This window comes from Micromesistius poutassou, assembly GCF_964030765.1.
Source record: "Micromesistius poutassou genome assembly, chromosome: 2".
Taxonomy (NCBI): domain Eukaryota; kingdom Metazoa; phylum Chordata; class Actinopteri; order Gadiformes; family Gadidae; genus Micromesistius; species Micromesistius poutassou.
In genome coordinates, this window is record NC_140272.1 from 22,640,797 (window position 1) to 22,652,203 (window position 11,407).

The 11,407-nt window shown below is 48.3% G+C and overlaps 1 protein-coding gene across 1 annotated transcript; it reads right to left on the reverse strand.

The window, feature by feature from the left end:
* Positions 1-240: 240 nt before the first annotated feature.
* On the reverse strand, positions 241-11,407 carry LOC311338851 (serine/threonine-protein kinase 35-like). Its single transcript, XM_084464180.1, has 3 exons — positions 10,790-11,407; positions 8,583-9,375; positions 241-2,835 (listed from the first exon to the last, which is right to left on the reverse strand). Exons 1-2 carry the CDS (start codon positions 11,304-11,306, stop codon positions 8,648-8,650), a joined length of 1,245 nt encoding a protein of 414 aa, XP_084320306.1. The 5' UTR covers positions 11,307-11,407; the 3' UTR covers positions 241-2,835; positions 8,583-8,647.

Consider the following 11,407-nt stretch of genomic DNA (forward strand, 5'->3'; position numbering starts at 1 on the left):
CGCAGCATGTGCTCCAACACGTCAGTCGGGCCCTCGCAGAGGAATGTCTCGTTCCTCGCGTCGCTAACGATCCAGTTGGATTAGGGCGTGAGTGACTCGGCCCTTGCACGTGATGTTCCAATGCAATCAGTTTTGCTGACACGTCAGAAGATTTAGTCGACCAGATACACCAACAGAAGGGTGTCCTTTTTGGTCATTCTAAAATGTCCGTCAAAGCCCAGCACTGATGACAGACAGCAATCCGACTGACACTTGTCATTCTTTATTGGAATTTGAAGTGGATGTACAAAGTCAATATTTTAAAAAACAGAAAACAAGGTGCCGTTAAGTCCCTAGTAGCATCTACAATGAAGAACTGCATATTTTTTGTGGAAAGGACAACAGGCAATGCACAGGTCAAACGAGGAGACAGGTTTTCTACTACAATCCTTGAGTAAAGCACAGGACAAAAAAAAACAAGTGATGAACCAAAGCCAAAAACAGTTGCACAGTGCATCTAGTGAAACATTGTTGCATAGAAGTGTTGAGTGTATGGTAAAGGGGACTATAAGTCAACAGTTGAGTACGCGTCTCCACCACCACAGGGAGTCCCCTACTTAAGAGGCCGGAGGTACGAGGACTGTAGGACACGGGGGCGTTAAGCGATTACCGGCCGCTACATCATCCGTGATCGCGCAGCGCGCCACCCCTTCAAAACACCACTTTCAACGCCCTTCAGGATATCAGTCTTCAAAAATAGAAACGCACAATCTTTAAATAATAAAATACAACGTCCCTCCGATATCCGGAGCAGGGCTCATTGTCCCCTGCTCCACCCGACGCTGGTCCAGGCGTGGTCGTGTCGACGCCGAGCGTCCTCCGCTGCTCCTGTGGCTATGCTCAGTGGGTGTAGAGTGTAGGTGACACGGAGGTATGTTCTTATATAGTTGAGAAATGACCCCAATCACATCACAACCTGTGTTGGAGCCCCCTTGTCAAGACGCCTGCAAATGTTGTTGAAATAAAAAACATGTAAACTTGAGATGTCTAAGGACAAAACGGGAGAAACTATGTAGTGGGGAGGGGGAGAGGGGGGCAACATATGTATGATATGCGCTTTGAATCGGCCCAGCAGCTTACAAAATCAATTATTGTTAAAGTCCAAAATAAAACAAAAACTATTGTGATTTGAGGCAAGCAGAAGATCTAATAAGAAATACCATGGTTTCTCCTACCAGGGAATGTAATCAGATGTCCACCTTTGAGAAAACAATAAAACCATTAGAAAAGGAACCTCAAACTGTCCAACAGAAACGATGGGAACGTGTACAGATGCTGTGTAGGAGACATGAGGTAGCATAATACAAAAGGAAAAACATCCATAACATCCTAGTGTCTGTAAACCGGAAGACTGCGGTGGGTTAGCTACTAACGCTAAGTTACAACGTTGACTCTTCAGCTGTACAACCGTCTGGGCGAGGGGAAATCTAGAACATTCAAGACTGAACCACAAACAAACTGCTGCTTCCATCTTGTTCTGTGTACTTAATCTGCTCTCATGTTCAAGTGAAAGCATAATCTGAAGATATTAGTAATTGGTTTACCTGACCTTGAGGATACAACTAAGTTACCCTGCATTTGTTTTCACCATTGCTTTGATACTACCGGTACAACTCTGTACATATGCACACCCCAACGACTTGATTCACAGGAGACGATTGAGCAAATAAAGAAAAAAAAAAAGTAACGTTTATGGCGTAAAAACCCAAAACAAAAAACAATTGGCACACAATTAAAAATAACTTAAATGACCCACATAAGCAATCCCCCCTGAAAACAAAAGAAAAAAATACAAAAATTTAACCTTCTTGCCTTCCTTATCAAAAGTCTGTCTTTTGTGAAAGCCCTGCAGAAGAGCGAAGCGGAACAATCCGTGAATGATGTTTGTGCTGCCTCCACGGGGCAGGAAGGCCCTTATGGCTCTAGGGGCGTTACTCATGGTCCTCTCGCTGCTCATCGTAGTGTTAGATTAAAGAAACCTCGGCAAACATTAACATGGTTAATCGTCACGATCCAGAGAACAACATACATGTCATCTGGTTACAACCCAAGGCACAGTCGGCGTGAGGAGGTGATTATGAGGGCAAATCGTCAGATAATGGTGCAAAGAGTGTTTTTTAAATGGTGTTAAATTGTATTCTATTTGAACCCCCCTCCCCAAACAAAGCCATGGTTAGATCAAACCAATAGGTGTATTGATTATCCGTCAGGTCAGAGGGTGCAGTGTAACCGGAGACGACGGGGCTGTGAATGAGAAGGCACAAGAAGGGCAGCGCTGGGTTTGGCCGTGACCCGGGGGTGCACTTTATGAGTGAGCCTTGGACTTCTAGAATACCTGTTCTCCTTCTTCTGGATCAGGTAAAAAACTAAAAGAAAACCATTGCCACAAGGTTGAAATCTGCTAATAAACGCATGATGACTTTAATACTGACCAAACAATCAATTTCTTTCCTATGCTAATCTTTAACTATTTCCCCCCTTTCTGGGGATTTGCTGAAATGGCTTTGTTGTTTAAAGTGCGGAACAACAATTCTTAATATTTGTTAAAAAAGGGACATTTCTGTATCAATGTATTTTTTGGAATCATTTAGGCTAAAAATGAAGATTTCTTAGGGGGGGGGGGGGGGGTGGGGGTGGGGGTGGCAGCAAATCACACAGCTAACCGCAGACAACTTGTAGCATAAATATCCAAACTCAAGAACATGTTCCCTTGATGTCTTCGGTCTGGACAGGAGTTTCACAGTCTTCAGTTGTACCCAGGAAGTCCCTCGCTCTGTCTGCGCTCCGTTGGGTCGCCTGGCGGGAGACAGAGACACACACATCACAGCAGCCGGTGAGCCGCAGGGTCCAGCAGCGTTGGAGCCAAGACCAAACACATGAAGGCCTCCTGCCACGGAACCCAGAGAGCCGCGAACCGAGCGCCGCGGCCGCTCCCGCCGCGACCGACGGGGCCGAGGCAGCCTGGGCCAACAGAGGCCGGCCGCCTTTCTGTAGCGCAACCGCCAGCCTTTATGTTTAGTGCAATCGTTACTTACTACGAGGCACTTATTTTCCTGAACATTTGATCTTTTTGATCCATTGTTACATTTACACTCAGGCCATTCAGCAGACGCTTTCATCCAAAGCGACTTGCAATAAGTACACGTGTCAGAAGAAGGTGAAAGGATATCTCTGTGGGTACAGTGAGGATGTTCAGAGAACCAAGTGCAAAGCACTAACCATCACTAGGTTAACACATTCCCCGTACACAACAAAGATAGCTAGGATAGGATGCTACACAACCAAGTACTATAACTACGTACCACACACAATAAGTGCGTACATTAAGCTGTGTATGTTGGTTGTCTACGAGCGGCGTCGTGCACCGATACCCTCGTGGCTCCAGTGTGTTGGCCGTGCATCGAGTCAGGGTGGGCCACGCTGCAGGACGCGTGCAGGCTGCTGAGTCAGGGAGCCGCTGGTGCGTTCTGCAGTCTGCCGTCTGACTCACTCTGCAGCAGCAGCAGCAGCAGCAGCCGCCTCGGCAGGGGGGTGGGCCACAAGCTCAGCACTTTATTTAGAAACACGCAACCGCTTCCAAACGACTGAATGCTGCGAGTACTGTGGTGGCTGGCCGCGCCGGCCCTGGTCTGGTGACCACTACCGTTACAGGGAGGCTGAACACGCCATCAAAAGGAACAGCACACAGCCTTGATTGGACACGTTAAAGCGCTTTTAATGCATTCAACAACAAGGACGACACCGCCGACACAGCAGGAGAGCCAGAGCTGCTGCAGCACAGGCCCGGGCGATACGGCCGAAAGACACATCACCATATAACGCCATCATATTGATTGATAATCGATTACTATTGATCATTTTAATGACCTAAAAAGACTAGGAATTTCCACGCTGGATTTAAACACTTCTGTTTAACACTTAATACGACCTTCCACTGTTCTTCATTGATAAATACTCCAATGTCGACACAACAATGAAAAACACTCAGATATTGTAAATAAGTATGGAACCGTGTTTGTGTAACAAACCCAGCTGCTAGATTCAGTGGTCCAGTCTCTTATCGATACATATTGAACATGTTTTATATTGGTATTGATCAAAAGTCTATCACCATACGATCATGTATTGTTTTACTGCCCAGGCCTAAGCATAAGGCAGACGTTTGCCCGCAACTCCTCCGGCGCAGGCTGCCTGGACACCGACCACAGAGGACCTCTGTATGGTCAGGTCCTGCCAATACCTACTAATGGGCCATGCTGTGGCTGCCGTCCTCCCGCCGGGCCCGTCTGACCCACATAGGCCGACATGCCAGTTGTTGTTGTCAGGGATTTTTCCCACAATGCTGTTATGCAAGACGCTTAAGCCCTGGGAAGGGATTTGGAGCTTACGTTAGCGAGGCAGAGGCTCGGCATGTTGTGATAGCCTGTGCTGACTCAGCGCATTTTCAGGCGTGGGGGGGGGGGGGGGGGTTATTGAATTAATACCCTGGGTTAACCTTTTGTTTGTCACCCCCTGTATTAACACTATAACTAGATGGTGTACACAGCTACAGCAACACCAGCTCCGGCGGCCGGGGTGATTCCCAGGGAAGGTGGCCCACTTCAGCTCGCAGCATAACATGCAATGTCTAAAAACCAACCAAATAGTTCACATAATCCCCCTTAATCAGACAGTTAAATACAGTGGAAGTGGTTGATGGACTGCATTTGGCAAACGGCAAAATGGTGGAGCATGCCAAACGCACGTCCATTTTGAACAACGGCCACTCCCGTGTAGTTTGACAGCTGTGAAAGGGCAACGCAACAGCAGAGAGCTTTCAGGAACAGATTTAAGCTTGTTGGGATCAATTAAAGAGGAAAACGACCTCATCTCCCGAGAGTTTAATCCAGCGACAGGGCCACTGGTAACTAGGTCAGCTGTGAGGTTTGAAGGAGACTAATGGGGTCGATGGTCTCACACACACACACACACACACACACACAGACACACACACAAGTTAGCGCTGGCGAGCAAATCTATTTTAGTTCAACAACAATGTAACCCGGGCAGGTTTAATAACGGTGAAAGCACGTCGTTGGTCATAACAAACATTGTGAATATATTATGGAACACGGACCGCAGTCGGCCAAGAGCCCGGCCCCCAAACGGGGGAATGTGGGGGTCTGGACCAGCAGGGGGCAACGGGGACGAGGGCCTGATGACTCAATAGTCTGACACAGCTTATTCTGCCCCGGCTGTAACATACCAGTACGTATAATGGCCTTAGTGAGGCAAGTAATCCCACAGAAACCAACGGGTTAGCATAAACAAAGGGGCTAACGAGCTCCTGCCGTGACTCTGGGCCACACAGCTTTGTAAGCTACCTCGCCTCAATACATTTGTTGTCTACAGAGTCATGATTCAGTCCAAAATGGATGCGCTGCCATGAACAAGGTCCACAGAACCGACTGTATAATATACTGTTTATAGGTACATCTGTGCAAGCATGAGTACGATCAGTTTCCATTTTAGTCGCAATTCCAGACATCTTTTGTTGTCTTGTGCATTTTATATTGCAACGGCTCCTCCTTATCATACTAGATCGAGATCAGCAAGAGCGTTTAATATGGTTTCCATGTTTCTACGGAGCACAGTGATGCAACTACCGACTAACTTCTCAGACCATTAACAGCTTACACTTACGGTATTATTTCAGGAACGCTCTTAAACATCACTGTTTGACCACAAACTGACCCAGAGTCAGTTAAACACTTAGTGCATTAGTGTTACAAATGAATGGGGCCAACTCGACCCAACCAAACGAGAGTGTAACTCTGTACTACTGTAGCATCAGATGTAGAACCGATTGAATGGTGGTGGTGGTGGTGGTGTGAGGTCTCCTGGCCACTACGGGCTGGGCCTAGCACCGAGCATCAAGATACCAGTTTACAAGAAAGATGTTTGGTATATAATCCAGTGTTTGATCCTCCTAAATCAACTCCTGGTTTTTACAAGAATATTTTTTGGAGGAAAACACTGATAAACGGGTCAATACTACATACTAGGCCTAATACATTCCACATTAAATTATCCAATTGTCTCTAATAATAATAATAATAATAATAATAACTACAATAGGTTGCCTCGCACTTTGTGCTTGGCACCTAATAATAATAATAATAATAATAATAATAATTAAAACTGCGCGCAGTGATGAACGGGACCTCGCGCCGGCTTGCAGCCGCCACTACGAGGTCCCGTTCATCACTGCGCGCAGTTTTAAAAAAAAATCGCGCCGGCTTGCGGCCGCGTCACGTGCCGTCGTAACATGTGTGCTGGCAAGATGTGCACATGTTAGGACCGCACGTGACGCAGCCGCAAGCCGGCACGAGGTCCCGTTCATCACTGCGCGCAGTTTTAAAAAAGCGCAGTTTTAAAAAAAATTCGCAAATTTATGTAATCTGTAGAAGCAGAGGTGCCCTGTGGTGTCCTACTGATTGTTTTGACATTAACATGTAAGACCACATTTAACTGAATTACATGTTCATTAACCCTATATCAACGATCCGATAAATTCATTAACCCTATATCAACGATCCGATAAATTCCCTAGGAGGAGTGAGTTGAAATACAAGGCGAAAAAGTGCAAAAATTCCATTCAAAATGGCCAACTTTGGCGGTACGCCACGGACACGCCCTTCAACGTACAGTCACAAATAGCACGATTTTGTTTCAGCACCACTTCATGACTGTACTGACCAATTTTGAAGCAGATTCGATAAATTCCCTAGGAGGAGTTAGTTCAAATACAAGGCGACGGAATTCAAAAATGGCCAACTTTAATGGCATGCCACAGACACGCCCTTCAACGTACAATCACAAATAGCATGATTTTGGTTCAGCACCACTTCATGACTGTACTAACCAATTTTGAAGCAGATCCGATAAATTCCCTAGGAGGAGTTCATTCAAATACAAGGCAAAAAAGTGAAAAAAATTCAAAATGGCCGCAGAGAGTGAAAATTAAAAATGAAAATAGCCGACGTCCTGTGGGGTTTGGAGCATGGGTCCAAGAGGCTTTTCTGTAGGTATTGGCACGTTATACGTGCCTACCGATTTTCATACATATTGGTGAAACGTGGCGCAGGGGCTGCTTTTTAAAGTTCCTGTAGGGGGCGCTACAAAAAATAGAAACTCGAATTTTGGTATGTGAGCTATGGGCACCAGTCTACACGTGTCCTGTGAATTTCATATTCATAACTATTACGGTCTCCGCACAGTGATTTACCCTGACACCAGAGCCTGTGGCGGCCATGTTGTTTTTTCAATCGACTTAATTTTATTTGAGCAGTTAGAACTTTGGTACCTAACGGCCACTGAGTGGGTCCCGCTCAAATCAAACATTGCGTCTATGAACTGTGGCGATTTTAGTGTCAGGCCACGCCCATTTCGATGCCACGCCCCATTTGAAAATATGTTGACTTTATATTGTTCAGAATTTGATTCTGAACAACTTTTGTATTGGGGCCAACATCATAGGCGTCCAAATTAACGTTGATATGAGCAAATAACTATTTTCGAGGTTTCAACCACACCCCTTTTAGAACTCATTGGTGCTCTAAACTTTATTGTACAGACTAATCCTTAAGTCAGATTGAAGATAATGGGCCATATATGATATGTGGCAAAGGATTTTTGTCAAAGTCGAAAAACCTGGGATCCTTGGGGAATTTACTGTTTTTAACTAAATTCAAAATGGCGGAAAATATGGCTACCGGAAGTGTTCAGTTCAAGAGACTTTTTTGTTTATCATGAGGATTTTCATGTGTGTGCAAAGTTTCATGAGTGTAGGTCAAACCGGTGACGTGTGCTGCTTGTGCAAAGTTTGCACTTTTGAACAGTTGCTATAGCGCCACCTAGGGGCGAATGTTAATTTGAGGGCTAGAATATCTAATTTTTCACCAGTCCCCACAATTGCACCAAGAAAAAATGAGTTTTAGAATATGTGCAGGGGGGGAAAAATGCAGTCGAAGTGTTTAAAAATAATAATAATAAGAAGAAGAAGAATAATCATGAGGGTTTCAATAGGGACCTTGCCATGTTTGGCTCGGTCCCTAATAATAATAATAATAATAATGAGCCTGAACAGGAGAGTAGGACAAAAGTTTGATAAGGTTAAGGCCATACACAAAGTTGTCAGCTGTATATTTAGAAACTAATGGTGGAAAGATGTCATACTTAGTTATAGTGCTTAGTTGTGTAGCATCTTAACCTAGCTATCTTTGTTGTGTACGGGGAATGGGTTAACCTGGTGATTGTTAGTGCTTTGCACTTGGTTCTATGAACATCCTTACTGTACAGACAGCCATACATTTTTTCACCTTTTTTTGACAACGCTACTTATTATAAGTCGCTTTGGATAAAAGCGTCTGCTAGACGTTAATGTAAAGGCACAGATCAGGGGCATTCGAAAAGTAGGCATCTGTACACATTTAGCTAACTGTAATGGTGGCGAGACGCACACGAACTTGGATGTCGAGGTGCTCGGAACCTAACAACCGCACCTGGGGTGGGGGGGTGGGGGCGCGGCGGCGGCGGCGGCGGTCAGCGGGTCCGCCGGGGCCGCCGGTCAGCAGGTCACCTGGTCCACGCGGGCCTGCAGCTGGAAGGCGTCGGGCCGGTCCTGAGGGTTCACCGCCAGCATGTCCATCAGCAGCTGCTTGACGCCGTCCGACATGGAGGAGCGGCGGCGCTGCGGAATGTGGAGCACCATCTTTGGGTTCTCTAGCAGCGCCTCGCCCACCGGCACTATGTCCTCCCCCTGCCGCACGTACGTGCCCAGCAGCTCCCGCTTGGACTCGGCGTCGATGAAGGTGATCCGCTCCAGCATGGCCCAGATGATGATGCCCAGCGCGAAGATGTCCGCCTTGGCCGTGTAGTGGCCCTCCCACACCTCGGGCGCCATGAAAAAGTCAGAGCCGCACGCCGACGACAGCCAGTACTTGTTGATGTTGGGGGTGCGGTTCCGGTTGCCGTGGTCCTCGCCCTCCTTGCCGGCGCAGGCCGCCGAGCCGCCCAGCCCGGCGCAGACCTTGCTGAGGCCGAAGTCGGCCACCTTGAGGACGGGCGTGCCCGACTTCTCCGAGATGAGGATGTTGTCGGGCTTGAGGTCGCGGTGCACGATGTTGTTGTCGTGCAGGAAGGCCACGGCGCTGGTGAGCTGCAGCATGAAGCTGCTGTTGGTGCGCGGGTCGGGCCGGCGCGAGAGGATGAACTGGTTGAGGTCGCCGCCCTCGCAGAACTCCATGACGAACCACAGGTAGCAGGGCTCCTCGGGGTGGCTCAGCACGCGCTCGCCTGCGGGACAGGGGGCACAACCGGGGGCTGGCTTAGGGGCTGGGGTATTGTAGGCATTATAGGTTGTGGGGCCATCTACTTGGATAACTGATTAGGTCGACCATGCCTCCATTAAACTGGAATAGAGTGAATTAAAAACGACACCGGTTATTTCGTCCTCTCTATGGGACCCTCTCGGCTAAACAGCTAAAAAGTAACGACGTGGGTTCCCGGCCTAAAGAGTGACACGGTGGTCCGTACGGGTCATTTTAGGAAAACCAACCGTTTAGATTCAGCGTAATAAGTGTAGTGTTGGCCTGCTTTGATCATTATGTGTCAAGCAAAAATACTTAAGTGTGAAATGGCCTACCGGAACGCGCTTAACGTCCATGTTTAAGTCTGTACAAAAATGGTTCAGAAGTGCAAAGTAGGCCTACACCGTTATTGCGCACATTGCAAACCACCATGAGAGGTGTAGGCCCCACGCCTATCGCCTAAAGGCACGGCCACAGCTGTGGGTCATCTCAACAGTCAACAACAGGATCGGTGGCCTTTGTTTCCCTGTTCTGACAGCTCATAGTTTTCACTTCATACCCTTCCACATTACCAAACAAACGAACACGCAACTCGCTGATCCACATTGAAACGGGGATATTCGGTTCGGCTCAGGTGTTCCGCTCGGCCCAGATACGGCTGGGCTGTGTGGAGCCGACTCCATTTTGCCTCGCCTCAGGACGACCCTTAACCTCCCCAAACACGAAACCACGTCATGGCGACTGAACCTCACACAACACTTCCCCTTACAACGCGTTATTGGCGATTAAACAGATATGTTGCGTCATGCATTCAGGACATAACAAACGCGCGACGTCGCGACAATAACCCGCGGTGGCAACAAAGTACGTGCAAACTGGCGAGTGACGTAACAACTGCCAACAATGTTTCGACGCAATGTTGCCGCTCAGCTCCAGAACAACCCGTAAAACTGGACTCACTTTGAGAGCATGATTACATTGTTCAAGTAAGAACAACGACCCGATACGATCTATTATCGGAAAACGTCATCAGAAAAATTTGCACAGTCAAAGTGGTTGACATGGTGGCTTTTCAATCGGCACCCTGTATACGACGGTCCAACACAACACGCCACACATCAAGGTCCTACAACTGCTTCTTGGGCATTAACTTCGTCGTGTGTTTAACCGTGTCTGTGACACACTCAGTTATTGACATCGAAATAGTCTTGAATTTACTTCGAATTTGTTATTGTAGAGTGAGTAAGACAGGAAGGTATGGGGGAGGGGGGAAGACATGCAGCCAAGGTCTACGGGCAGGACCAGGAATCGAACCCGGGTTGCTGCGGTCAGGACTGGGCCTTGAAGGTACGCGCTCTACCGGGGTGGACCACCGCGGCAAAGCGCCCGGAACCGCGTACCTTTCAACGAGGTCTCCACCAGGCGCAGGTACTGACGGGAGCGCTTGTTGCCGTGGCTCATCTTCTGGGCCAGGCCGTTCCTCTGGAGCACGCACTCCTCCAGCTGCACCACGTTCTGGTGCCGCTTCTCCAGGCTGGCCAGGGCCCAGAACTCCTGCAGGGCCAGCTCCACGTTCTCCGGGGCGTCGCACCGGAGCTTCTTCACCGCCACTTTGGCCCCCGAGCGCCGGGCCACGGCTTCGTACACCACGCCGTAGCTTCCCCGGCCCACCTCCCGCAGGATGTTGTATCTGGGGGACATGACCCTCCTCTCGATGCTGCTGCCGCCGCCGTTCTTCTGGAAGACGTGCGTGTCATCTATCTCTATGTCGTCGTCCTCATCCGTGTTCCCCATGCTCAACGATTTCAGTACATTTGTAATTTCCCTTTTGGTTGATTTCTCTTGTGTTGCGGATTGTCTGCAGCATGCTCGCACGCTCCTGGTGCGCCTTGGCCTGGGGCCCCCCGCGGTCTCCATGGGGCCTCCCTTCAGGACTCGGGCAGAAAAGCACCGGAGCTCCGCATGTTGTTGATGGACGCGACGGGTCCAGGGCAGCCACGACACTTGTTCAGCCTGTG